General features: G+C 38.7%; 1 protein-coding gene across 1 annotated transcript; it reads right to left on the bottom strand.

Moving 5' to 3' along the window:
* Nucleotides 1-588: 588 nt before the first annotated feature.
* xkr5l (XK related 5-like) lies at nucleotides 589-13,682 on the bottom strand. Its single transcript, XM_043224121.1, has 3 exons — nucleotides 13,139-13,682; nucleotides 6,013-6,212; nucleotides 589-3,313 (listed from the first exon to the last, which is right to left on the bottom strand). The coding sequence occupies exons 1-3, from the start codon at nucleotides 13,654-13,656 to the stop codon at nucleotides 2,346-2,348; spliced, it is 1,686 nt and encodes a 561-aa protein (XP_043080056.1). The 5' UTR covers nucleotides 13,657-13,682; the 3' UTR covers nucleotides 589-2,345.
* Between the last annotated feature and the right edge of the window lie 627 nt (nucleotides 13,683-14,309).

Raw genomic sequence — 14,309 nt, 5'->3', positions numbered from 1 at the left:
TGATGCCGATGCAGGATCTGCCACTTTGATGTACAACTCTGTTCACAACTCATCTCTCATAGTTCATTGTCTGTATTCAGGTTCGAATAAGTAAAACTGGGCCAAAAATTGCAAGTCAAGGAACGACATGAGGGTGAACAATTGCTTTTCATTTTTTGGTGAACTTTCCCTTTAACATTGTGTATAACTTAACAAAAATAAACTGTTTTTAATGGCATCTCTAGATTATGGCAATGCTGTAAGAATGCATTTCATTATATAGCGTTATGGATGTTGATATAGTGCCTGTGGGGTGAATGAATAGACTGTGTGCATCAATGTTTTAAAAGGCTTTAATAAAGTTCTAGTTAAAACTTCTTCCAACTGACTTTTAAATGTAAATAAATCTAATTGCTATTCAGCTGGTTTCCACTTGAGTGCAGCATACATCAAATAAAAATCATTGGCTGAGACTTGTAGTGGCTCATTTTTGTAGTGCTCATTTTTGGAATGAACGTTCAGGTGAAAAAAACACTGTGGTATAATGCTGCTATACCAGCGTGTTCATTTAACTTAAGCTGACAAGCAAAACAAAAGACACCCTTTCAGTTGATGCTTTGGTCAGGTCAGTAAATACACAATTTTGCTTTCTTTATTGTCCAAATAAAACACATGGCTGAAGATCGACATTCCTTTTTACAGTCGACAGCAACAGTCTTGCAGGTGCAGTGTAAGGCTTAAAGTCTTTTAGCGTGTCTATGGTAAAATCCAGCATTAACCAGAGTGAACGAGTATGATCCACATTGATAAAGTACAGCATACATGGCTGTGCTGAGGTGTTCCAGCTAGCACCAACATGATAACACAAATGGACATATGTAATGGTTATGCCAAGAAGTGAAATAGTTACAATGGGTTAATGGACCTAGCAATAACATGATATCAGTAAACACTGCACAAACCCAAGGATTATTCATCTTCTCTCTATTCAACAGCCCAATAGGCAATCAATGCTATGTTCTTTGTCATTTGTACACAACAGGGTCACTGCTCTGTTTTAGAAAGAAATAAAAAAAAAAGAAGGAAAGAAAAGACAGCTATTGTTTTTGATCAGAGTAAAAATATACATTCTCATCAATTGGTAGAGGATATTAGATGGATATGACCCAATCTATCATTACCTTTGTTTAAATGTTAAATAAAAGAGACAGAGGATACTGTATGGACTTGTTCATATACATCAAAATGTTCACTGTTCAAACTTTTGTGAGTATTATTGCACCAAATTATGCAAATGAAATGAAATGGCAAAGTAATAACGCTGTAACCGTTATTATGAATCCTAAAATGAGAAACATGTAAACATATGCTATATGTTATTTTTTCCCTTCAGCTGTCACACAAGTACTTTCAGATGTGAAAACGTAAACTTTGTTAGCTTAGACATGTTTGAAATACTGTGGTAAAACCATACCTTCCTATTACAGGCATATAGTAAACCGGTTTGATCAGGGTTCTTTGTTCTAGAGATAAACATTCATTCAATTCTCTTTATAGGTGCACTCGTCCATTTTTCAGCATCAGACCCATTATTTCCATAATGACACAAATGTCCTTTGAGAACATAAAAAAAAAGTGATATGCAATTTTTCACTTGAAAGGTACGCCGAAAAGAGATCTTGTTAACTGTGACCAGTTTCTTTTTTTAAACATAAAGAGCATCTCTTGCAAAATCAGTTCCCTGTTTTTGAAGGCAACATTTCCTGTGCTTAACAAAACGCTTAGATGTTATCAAATTTCAAACCTTCAATGATATAACACACAAACTTTTTCAGATATTCGCTAATGTAATACTGTTTATAATGTATATAAACAGGGTGAAATGCACCTATAGATGCTATATAGTGAAACGTTAGAAAGTCTTAAGGCCTTTAATGAGATAATTCACACATTTTACAGAATTATGACCAAGTGGATTCAGTTTTTGTTGTTTTTTACGGCAGCTGCCCCATGAGATTTAAAAACACCTAGGATGGTCTGAAACGGTGTTTGGGATGTGTTTGAGCACCATTGCTGTTAATGTACCACATTGATATGTTGTTTTGCTCATTACAGATTTACCGTGGCCTCACTGCTTTCTTCCATTCATTTAGTCAGACCCCTACCTAACACTCCTAACCCCATAACCTGTAGTAATATCTAACGTCACCACAGGGTGGCTCTTTTCTAGACACCAGTGCATAATGTGCTTTCACAGATGAGAGTCAATAAGGGGTCATGTGAAGATCTGACTCTACCTCTTCACCAAATAAAGCTGTATGCAACTGACTTTTCTGCACAATAACACTTGGAGAAGGTAAAACATTTCAGACTGTCGTCTCGTATTCCATCACTTCCTTCGGTGTGCCTAGACAGCGGTACTGGATCCTCGGTGTGATCGGAGCAGCGGCTTCCAGCACCAAAATGGTCTTTCGCAGCCTGCGATCAATGAAGTGGGCGTCCCAGGCTGGATACTGCTTCCTGGGAAGGTCGATGCGAATTACCGGCCCCTCTGTCCTTGGGGTGAGGCGAGGCGCGGCAGTTCGCGAGGCCTTAAGGGTCCGCATCTTAAACACTTCTCCAACGTCTCCTCCTGGTACTGACTCTCCTCCTTTAGTCCTCTGCAGAGTCCGCGGCGGACTGCTCACTGCATCCAAAGGAGGAGGAACGGAGGTGGGTGATGAGACACAAGGATCTGAAATGGCACCCACCTGGACGTCGCAACATCCAATATAGGCCCCAGACACAGGACCGTCAGGGTGCAGCAGGCAGTAGTAGACAAACATAAAAAATGTGCCCAGGGCGTAGCTACACGCCACCACGCACACCACCACCACTGCGTAAAAGTCTGAAGTGCGCTGGCTGCGGTATATGTACCACACAGCAGTGAGGGCCACGTTTTCCGCCAGGATTATGAGGCTGTAAAGAAGCAGACGGCACCGCGTGGGGCCCTCACGGACGCTGAACCAGCAGAATATGTACACAATGCCCACCATCATGTTGTAGATGATCTCCTCCCACTTGGACATGCAGAAGTCCGTCTCACCTTGGATGATCCAGAAGGTCATGGCGCACCAGTGGGCCACGATGAAAATGCCGAAGTAGAGCTGGAAGATGGAAACGAAGAGAGCGAAGGCCATGGCGCGGGCTCCTACTGTGAAGAGGTGCCACAGCATGTTCACCACCACTGCTTTATACGTCATGGGGTGCTTGTCATCGCGAGAGTCCCGTAATGCCTTCTGATAAGAGGCCATCATCCAACCCAGAGACACTAGAGATGTGGATGCAGACAGACCTGGATCAAATGAAGCGCAATGAGAAAGAGAGACAGAGAAAAAATAGGTCACTTTACATGGAACATTAATTCAATTTAATTACACTGCTGGAAAAAGTATAAGTTGGGACCTTGGACAGTTCAGTGTACTAGGGAGAACATATAAGTAGCTACAAAAGGTACAAAAGCATACCTTTAAAAGGTACTGCCCCAGTGACAGATTTTGGACCTTTATTTCTGAGAGTGTACATGTAGTTAATTATTATTAAAACTTGGTACTGAAATGTATCATACTGTAACAAAGACACCTTAAAATAAAGTGTAACCTATTTAGTTTTTTAGCCCGCTATTATAATAAGGTTATAATAAAATAAAAATAAAAACATATTCAGTCTACTATATACTGAAATTCTTTTTCTTTTTATTTCATTAAGGAATTTTAGAAGACACATTAAGGACAAAGCAAATACTTAGCAATAAAATACTTCAAATTAATTTCAAATCAAAACCTACAGAGGCAAAGTTTACAGAAAAATTTATTTCAAATCAAAACCTATAATAATGCATAACCATTCAACCAAGTCTCTACAGTATATGAAGAATGACAGTACACCTCACCATCCCTCTCAGGAAAAAAAAATGAAATTCTGTTTGAGTGCTGGTACACTCTGGAGAAGCTCTCATGAATATTTAATGAGGTTCCTGTCTGGCCATTCATCAGCTCACCCGTTTAGTCAGGAGCAGTCAAAACGGAAAATCTCTCCTGATCAGCAAAAACATAATCATTAGCTAGTTCTCCAGCCGTCTCACATTGCACTGAATATGATTATGAGTGATTATGACAGACCCAGCGAAGCACCTTAATCATAATATCAGTCTTCAGACTGGAAAAGTGCAGGTCAGGACAGAACAAGAGGAAACACTCTTGCACTGATGCCAGAATTCTCTGCACTGCTGACGGTGCCCTGCTCATTTCCTGAGAACTGGATATGCTTTGTTGTGGAATCACATTTTGGCTCTCCTCAGGTTCATTTTTATCTTTCTGGAAAAAGAGGCCTTCAGCAGTCTAAATAAATGTAATATGAGAAGGGCTGCCACAGAGTACATACTGCAGCTCTCTAAACTTTAGTACAAAAATGACACGGAAAGAAAGAAGGGCATCACATGAAATGACATTTTTAAAACAAAAATCACATCCTTTTGTTAACTAGCTCTGGGCGCTCTGTAAGAGTCACAGTTTGCTCTCTGACATTTGGATAAAATTCCTCAGGGAACATCTAACAGTGGCGACAATTGTTCCCATGGAGCTGAACTAATGCAACAGTGAGTTGTCACAGCTCTGTAATCAAAATCACCTGTCAGGTGGGTTTGTAACTATCCCATGTGATGATCCCTCCTTATAGAGCCAAAGATAGACTGAAGCAATTAAACTACACAGTTAAATATGATTTTAACATGTCAACATTATGAAGACCCTGACATGAACATCTAATGAGGTAATATTCTAAATGATCCTTTGATTACTGTCATTTTTATCTTCAATTATATATCTCTTTATGATTACTCACATTCATGCAAATTTGAAGTGACCTCTTCCAAGGAACTTTGAAAAAAAAGCATCTTAACTGCTTTTGGATAGTTTAATCACAATGAAAGTAGCCTACTTAAATTTTCATGCACAATGACCTAAAATGTGTATGCATGCACACTTATCACATCCTCAGTAATTTACCAGCTAATTTGGTCTTAGATAGAAAATGAGACGCTGAGCAAACGCATGCTGTGAAATTGCACTTTGATCCTTAACGATGGCCAAACGAATTTATAAAACAATTCTTATTGCATCATATTTAAATTAGAAATCAGACTGCAAGAAATAAATTGAATCAAACTCTGTACTCTGTGACCTGGTGGATAGCAACATGAGAGATGTCTTTCAGTCTCAGACAGTACGCCCACAGTCCCCCCACAGCACGTTTTCTGACCGTCTGATATAGTGCACTCAAAAATAGGTCGACATTGTTGGTTCTAATGGGTTGGATTAGCTGGAATTGTGCAAATTGTGGTAGTTAAGGCACAGACTTTCTCATCAATATTTCTAAAAAAGGTTTTGCTAACAAGACTTTCTAATCTCTGTGTTTATGCAAGTCTACAAAGTGAATGGCATAAAAACTTTGAAAGATATTTAATATTTCCAAGTGAAAGACATTTCAAAAGACATTTTTTTTCACTCTAGTTACAAAAGTGAAAGTAAAAAAAATTTCATTCTGAAAATAAACCATCATTGTTTAAACAAAAATATTAAGCAGCACAACTATTTTCAAACAATGATAATAATATATGTTTCTTAAAGAGCAAATCAGCATATCAGAATGATTTCTGAAGGATCATGTGATACCGCTGGAGTAATGATACTGAAAATTCAGCTTCGACATTACAGGAATAGATTACGTTTTATATAAAATGGTTATACCATTTATTATCAAATAACTGTAGTCTTGGTGACTACTTTGAAAAACCTTAAAATGCCTTATGGACAAAACTCTTTTAAATGGTTAGAAAAATGTTGCATTCAATACTTCAATCATTTGTGTGTCAGTCAAGTCTGATTATGAAGCTGATTATGATTACCAGTAAAATATTAATATAATGCATATGATCCAGAAAAAATAGCAGTCCCAACATCTTCTAGCATACTAGGTGAGCTGTCATCAACTTACCCTGCAAAGGGAGGACCTGGCCGGTCTCGACCATAATGCTGAGTTGCAGAACGAGCTGAGGTGCGCTCTTCAGGAAGGTCTCAAGCAACCTCAGCATGCTGATGTCAGCGTTCTCAAACATCGTACGCCAGTAAAAGTGTTTGTGCTCGTGGTCCCCGAGCCAGCGGCTTTGCACACCCAGATATAAGGCATGGACATACCTGGGGTAAAAAGCAAAGGATAATTCCTCCAGATTATTTATAATCAAATCACCAAAGCTTGCATGTGGAAATGCTAATTACACTACTGGTCAAAAGCTTGGAAAATGTGTTTGAGAGAGCTCACCAAGGCTGCATTTATTTGATGAAAAATGCAATAAATACAGTAGTATTGCAAAATCCTTGTGCAATTTAAAATCACTGTTTACTATTTAAATATGTTTAAAAATTATAATTATTCTTGTGCCAAATTTTTCAGCATCGTTAATCCAGTCTTGAGTGTCACATGATCCTTCAGAAATCATTCTAATATGCTTATTTAGCGCTTAAGAAACATTTCATATTATTATCATCCATTCTGAAATGGATGTTTTGCTGCTTAATATTGCCATGGTACAACACCATCACCACAGTGCATTACAATAAACAAAAGAAAGAAAAGTATTAATAAAAGAGCACATCAAATTGATCAAAATACATTTACAATTTTACAAAAGATTTCATATAAAATAAATGCTGTTCTTTTGAAGTGATTTCTGAGAGATCATGTGACACTGATAATTGGAGTAAAAACGTACATTTTAAAACATATTGAAACAAATACAAAGGAGTTATTTTAAATGTAATAATATTTTACAACATTACAATTTTTGCTGTACCAAATAAATGCTGCTTTGGTGAGCATAAGAGACTTCTATGTAAAAAAAAAAAAAAAAAAAAATCTGAACTCCGTATAACCTTGATGCCAGTCTGCAGGCTTGGAAAAGACCTAGAGTCTGCTTATAATGTCACTGTGACCAGCTGAAAAAGGCTGTACACTTGTCTGGGCAGACTGCCAGCGCACCACAGAGTGCTTCACCATGCGATGTTCTACCCTCAGCACCACAGTCTACACGCTGTTTCAGATGTCTTGTGAGACACACCAAGGTCGCACTTGAGATTACACGGATGTCAGAGAGCATGTTTTCTCAGGAGGGATCACTGTCTTTTACTTTCGTTATTTAAAATTTCCTGATTCATGACCTTATGACTGCACTGTTTATCCTGTGAGACGGATGGAAGTGCCAGAGGAAAGTAGAGAGTGGTTTTTGGAAGATATGAAGCAAAACCCGCAGCCGTGCATTCGATAGATATTTATGTGAGGCCCTTGAAAAATCTGACTTTCACTGGACTTAATTTGTTTCTTTTGACAGGAAGTGCCATGATATTTCAGTCTGTCTCAAGGGTAGCGAGAGTAATAGAAGTGCTCGCCGGATGTCAGGAGATTGGCAGAATGAATCACCCTGACTTGATGAGGTCTATAAAATTGCTCCACATCCTTCTCACAACTTGCTGTGCGAGAAAAAAACAGCCTCTAAAAGAAAAAGCAAGCAATAGAGAGCCTGTGAGAATGGCTGTCAGCAAGCGTGCCTCAAATTTGACAAGTGACACAGAGTCTTTCTTTCTCTGAATAAAGAGTGTGTTTTCAATGAGTCAGAAAATCTCTCTTTGCTGGTAAAATTTAGCCCTTTGGGCACACGGATGATATCAGACAAAATCAAACCTTGAACCTTGACCATCAAACTCAAGAAAATAAAAAAAACCTGAACAAATAAGCAGCGCTATAGCCGAGTAAACATCTCTCAAACAGCCACAGCTGAGAGGCAATGCATCAGTCTCCATGGTGACAACTGACAAACATCGCAACTGACAAGCTTGGCCTATTACTTAGCTTAATATAACCCAATTGGAGACAATCATCTGGTTTTGCAAAGACTCAGGCTTTCTCTAAAAAAGGACTTTCTATTATACCAACAGGTCAAAACAGGCTCACCACACTGATTATGTTGCTGTTCACCTGCCATTAAACTCTATTAGAATTCAGCAATATTCAGAATGGCCAATTGACTCATTTGCTTACTTAGATGGCATGGGCATCACAGGCCAAACAGCACTCAGCTATTAACTGGCAGGGTTCCTGTAAGTCAGTTAAATACCATTCTCCCCTCTCTGCTGAATTACAACACTGATCACACCCTTGAGAATGACAGCAGAAAGAAAGAAAGAAAGACTTGAAATCAATGTTGAATGTTCTAGATCAGATTTCCAATTGGCTTGGACTCAGGCTGTCGTTTATTTTATTGAACAGCAAAGCCCTGCTGAGGTGGTTATGAGACACTGGATCATCATCATGTAACAAAATTAGGAAAATGTAAGTGCATTCTATTTCCTGTCGCCATACACAGAACGTTTATTACGTTCTTTGCTTTCTTTGTTTCTCTCTCTGCAGGTTCTTTAACAAAATTTCAAAAGTGAAAGACAATTTTCCTTCATTAGTACAATCAATTTAGATTGAAATAATCTGTATCTATTTTTACATTGCTTTACAAACATACAGTAACTGAATAATTTAATGAACACATTCAATTCAATGAACAAATATTATTTATAACACGCATAACACGCAACAGACTTCCGTTGACAAATGGATGAGGGTTCCTTCATTTCCAGATTATTGTCTTTTTCTGTAAAACAAAAATGCTGAGCACAAATCAGTTCAGACATAAATGTGATGATTTAATTATAGCCTGACATTTCACCTCTTGTGCATAATAGACAGAATTTAGGAATGTAAAGTACAAATTCTTTATACAGAAACATCCAGATTTCTGTTTTTTTAGATATATTTAATTCATCCCATCAGTGGTCAACCAGACAATACCTTCAAACAAGCACAAACCTAAATCACACTAAAACATACACTGCCTACAGCTTCCCTCAATTTATCAAACACACAGTAACCACAGCTTAAGTTTTATTAGCTTCCTTTTCTTGTCACAGTTAATCCCAGTGCACCCTCTCTCAGGAATATGTCTCAAATAGGAATTAAGCTGTTTGGCCAGCAGCAATAGACATCCCCTATCTCTCCTCTATAATGTGTCTTCATCTCTTCTCGATAGAGTATTACTTTGGCATCTCGAAGGGAGAATCAATCACAGTGCTCGCAAATTATCTCGTTGTCACAGATGAGAGTATTTTTAAAATTGGTGTTTTTTGCTTCTTTCACTCCTGCTAACTCACACTTTAGGTCTGAATCTTATGTATTTCTAAAGTTTTTTTTACAAAAATGGATTTAACACTTTTGGACCTCACCTGAAAGTTTTGAGTGCATTAAAAAACAAACGCAAAACCAGTGTAGTTCACAAAGCAATGATTTATTGTTTTATGAATATTTCAGAAAGAATCTGAATCTTGGGAGTATTGTTTCGTGTTTTATGATGCTAAATGTCAGTCAAAACGTTTATTAAAATACAAGACTAATTTAATATGTAATCCTATTAGAACTGATGTCTTCATTTTTCACGTTCTGCAAACACTTTTTTCAGCGCATGCTGTGATTCCTCTCTGTGTAAAGCTGCCTTTTCACCTTCGAGGGTGGCGACTGATCCTGATTGATCTTTCTCATCTGATGCTGCAGGGAACATGGAATTGAAAACTGTCTTTGAGCGTGTGCAGTTATCCAGGTCAGAGTAGCCAGAGGGTACTCTTGAATAGGGCTGACTCAAAAAGTCTCTGGTTAAATTAAAAAATGTAAAAAAGAGAATATTTTATTGCGCATCACTTAGCTGTATCATTGTTTTATGTAATTACAAGCCATGAGGGAAACTTGCTTTATAATGGCTAATTTCCATATCAAACCACCCAGTTTTCGCATATTCTCCCTTTCAATCATTCTCTCAAGCACGCATCTCAACGCTAAAAATGTGCATTTATTTTCACATTTCCTCCCCGCCTATCACTCCTCACCTGTCCTGCTTTGCAGCAGCTCAGTGCATTCTCAATCTCTGGCTGCAGGTAGAGGCATGTAAACACTACAGCTGTAATCCCTGTAATGCAGAGATGTGACAAGCTCAGTGCCGGTGGCAGCTTTAATGGCATTACTGCTAATTCCAATCAAACAAAGACAGAGAGCCTGGGAAGCTCTGCTCGGAAGCTTTTAAGCAAAGAATCAGTCAGAGAGTAGGCTACTAGTGAGGGGTGAAGAACAGAAAGAAATCCATCACAGGTCAAACAGAGGTAACATATAAATGGCAAAATGTGCTTCTTAAAAGGTGCTATTATTAGCTATACTGAAAGAAAGATTCAAAGAGAGAGCACAGGATATTTCATTAGACACTGGCCTGCAGTGCCAATCATGTTTTCGTTTGTGGCACTGGAAATACTTGGAGTTAATCATATATTCATGGAAACTTAGCTCAGAAGGGCTTAGGCTAAAAGTCTCAAGGCTAATTTGCGAATAAAAAGGGATAATGGTTCGATTTATTCAAATGAGATGAAAATTATTTCCCAATTGTGCCTTATTTGCAGGCTGGCTGGTTTGTTTTGAATTGCAGATATTCTCATTCTCATTTGCCGTCTCATTAGGTGAACGCATGAATTTCATCTCCAGAGCTGTTCAGAGAGTCACTTCAACAGAATTGCATGATTTCATTTGATAAACATTATCATCATATCATACACACACAAAAAACAAAAGGTCATCATGACAAAAAAAAAAAGTCTTTAGTTTACCTTAAGAATTATAACAAATACTATTGCACTACTACAACAACTACTACTATAATAATAGTAATACAATTTATTTAAACAAACAGAAATGCAAATTCTTTTTATTATGACAGGAATATATTACTGTTGCACAGGAGAATACATCTTCTTAATAATAATAGTAGTAATAATAATAATAGATATTATTGCTATAATATTTTTAACAAATATCACAACATTGTTGTCCATGTATCCGTAAAAGACTAATTAAATTGTTAAGAAAAAATTGTATTTGACATTACAATGTTTTTATATTCTGTGTGCTCCTGACAGTAAAATGTATAGAAACATATAATGGTACATATAAAAATACAGTGATACAGATTATTACTCATACCACCCAGCACCAATTATGGAAAATTTGGTATAAAAAACTAGGGGAGGAATCGACTACTAATAAAGCAATAGAGCAGAAGTCTGATGAAAGGCTAGAGAAAGACACAGATGGCATAAAAAGCACAGCACGAGTGTTGTGACAGCAGCATAAATGAAGCTTGATCGAAATGACCAGCAGCTTTGTGATATCAATGGCAGAAAACATCATTAACCCTGTGTTACCCCGCGGGTCAGCCAGCAGCAGTGTCCAGTCACACAGAAGCTCACCCTGTCACTGCTAATCAACACAGGAAGTGAAAGACAAGCACATTGCCGCCTCTGTGTTTACAACCACAATTACGCAGTGCTCACTCCCTACACATGCCTCTAATATGTGTGGGTGTGTTCCTATTGATTTATATGTGAGTGGATTAAACTTTTGTCTGTGATCGTGGGCTGCAATTTTTTTTCTCAGCATTATTATGGAAATTGCATTTTGAGTTGCAGCACGCTGTCTGTCAGCAATCAAGACGCTCAGCACTCGATAGACACTTTCACATTCTCCTCATGGCAACCGCACTGAGCGAAAAGAGTGTGAGGAAGCCAAATCTAATATCACTGTTTCTGTAGCTTAGAATAGAAAGGAATCTTGTAAAAAAATAAATAAATAAATAAAATAAGCATCTTCATGTCTTTATGGCAACTTTTAGATAAAATGTGGTGAATATAAACAGCAGGCTCCATTAAAGAAGTACAGTTCAAAATGATTTATTAACATCTTGTGAAGTGAAAAGCTAACATTATTATGTGCTGACTGCATCGTGCAAGTTTATAATCCTAATAACACCTTCTCCACTGAAAAAGTTAATTCTCTGTTTTGTTTGACGTGTGGATATTTCTTTTCTCAACTTGATAAGGTAACACTTCACTGAAGAAAGCACTATTATGGATAGATGGCTCATATCTTAATTACAAGCAAAGGTTTGAAGTTAAAACTCTTCATGATGGATTTGTTGCTTGCAAACACACAGCTTTTCATTTCATTCAATTACTAACATTAATTTGTGGACTGGTCTGGTTTACTTGTAGATAATTGTAACATTTTTATGAGCTGTTTGGACTGTTCTGACGGCATCCATTCACTGTAGGGGATCTATTGGTGAGCAAGTTTGTTCTAATGAAGAAACAAACTCATTTACATCTTGAATAGCCTGAGAGTGAGTCAGAGTTGGCATATTTTCTCTCATGGGTAAACAATTCCTTTAAACGCAGAAAAATAAATGACTGAAAAAAAACCAACGAAATTGTAATTCATTGCAGCTACGTTTGAAATCAGTGACATCAGTAAATAATATAAAAAAAATGTTTTGCACTGATCTAAAGACAAAGGGATTTTGCATGAGTGTGCATAAGGAGATTTCTGGTGGACAGATTGAATGAGTGGATGAGTGGAGGAGTCTCTCCAGGAGATTATTGACCCAGAAGCTCATGAGAGGTGGAGGAGGAAGAGGAGGAGGAGCCTAGAACCAAACGGCTTGGAGATAATGATGAACTGGCATGGGACGATAGGAAATACAAGGAGGATCCCATTTCCTCGCTATGACTGCAGGACAGTGATAGGCGATGCAAAGCAGCAGCAGTGAGGTTGAGTACTGTGATATCTAGCATCATTTCTGTTATCTTCCCATTCTAGAAAGAAGTACCTATTAAATGTATGTTCAAGTGACTCATTCTTAAATCATATTTGGCCTCAAATATGAAAGCCTATTAAATCAATTTGTGCCAAACTACCTAAACGTTGACTGCAATAAAAGTTGTTCCTATAGCATTTTCTTGACATAAACCTCGCCGTCTTAGTACTTTAACCAAACGGCCCCGAATGCCCCTGGACGTGGGTGTGGATTAGCTACACGCCAAGGGAAGGCACACGATGACAGAACAATATGAATGAACTGCTGAGGTGACACCTCAAAGGAATGCACTACAGATTTGTATCTCATTTTACTGAGTTCTAAGCGCTCACGTACCTCCAGACCTGCGCCAGCTGAAGAACGTGCACGACGCTTTGGAAGAGCCACACGCAGGCTCTGCAGCAGCTCTCAGCGCCGCTCCGGGATCCGGTGACCGCAGCGGAGCGGCCAGCGCCCCGCAGATCTCTGTCCTTGGTGCTGAAGTGGCTCTCCGCATTGGACGCCGCTACCATGGCAGCCGCAGCCGTGCCGCTCCCGTTGGCGTCGGAGTAATCGTACGCGAACCATCGGAAGCTGAGCACCTGCACCACCACAGACGGAATGATGATAAAAACGAGTGTCAGAGCGAACCACAAGTAGTCCTGCCTGATATAGTAATCGGCAGCCAGCCACAGGTCTGAAGCCCCGTCCGAGAAAAACACCAAGAGGGCGCAGAGGGTCCAGCAGCAGTCCAGAAGCGAATACTCCTTCCCGACGGGACGGCACTGGGGCGAGCTCTTCTCCAGCCCAGGGAGGCACGTCGGCGGAATGTCATTCTGCAAAGAAACCGCTGTACCGTCTGATTTCGCGGCCATGTTTGTTGTAGAAAAGAGAGTAGATGGAATAGAGAGACGGGAGGGTGGGACGGAGGGGGTCGTGTGTCTGTGTGGGAGGGAGAAAAGAGGGCTGGGACAAAAAACGCTTCTCGTTATTCCTGCTTGAACATCTATCTCCTGATTTTCCACCTGAAAGGAATTTATCACGGCAGCCGCCGACAGTAGGCGTGCAGGCATGCGTGTAGTTTTTAGCCTATAATGTGATATATAATTAATAAGACAGCGATAGTTGTAGACGATATCCAGTCTCGTGGCCTGAGAGGAAACGTGCTTCTGCAGTCCTGATTCAGAGTCGGTTTAGCGCCTGTATCTCCGCTTGTCTCAAGCTAGATCAGTTTGCAAATATTATAAAAATAAATGATTCTGTTCAGACCCAAATTATGTCACAGACACAAAATATAACCAAGCTTTATTCCTGCTCTGATTAAAACGAATCACCTAATTAACATCGTGTAAGTTAATGTTAGTTAGTGAAGTTATTTAATAGTTATTGAATAAAATTGCTAAATCGATGGAAATTCAGTTGGTTGCGTGTGTGTGTGTGTGTGTATTTGTATATATATAGCCTATATAGAGAGAGACAGAGAGAGAGAGAGCGAAATAGTAAATAGGATTAAGTAGAATATAATAGT

This window comes from Puntigrus tetrazona, chromosome 23 (assembly GCF_018831695.1).
Source record: "Puntigrus tetrazona isolate hp1 chromosome 23, ASM1883169v1, whole genome shotgun sequence".
NCBI classification, from domain to species: domain Eukaryota; kingdom Metazoa; phylum Chordata; class Actinopteri; order Cypriniformes; family Cyprinidae; genus Puntigrus; species Puntigrus tetrazona.
The sequence above is the reverse complement of the archived record's forward strand: the minus strand, read 5'-3'. Positions and strand labels throughout refer to the sequence as shown.

Excerpts from the sequence above, each read along its gene's own strand:
- xkr5l (XM_043224121.1), bottom strand. The coding sequence starts at position 13,656 with ATGGCCGCGAAATCAGACGGTACAGCGGTTTCTTTGCAGAATGACATT. Across the intron at positions 6,213-13,138 it reads CAGCTGGCGCAGGTCTGGAG|GTATGTCCATGCCTTATATC; the intron begins GTACGTGAGCGC and ends TTTTTACCCCAG. Across the intron at positions 3,314-6,012 it reads CCAGGTCCTCCCTTTGCAGG|GTCTGTCTGCATCCACATCT; the intron begins GTAAGTTGATGA and ends CATTTGATCCAG.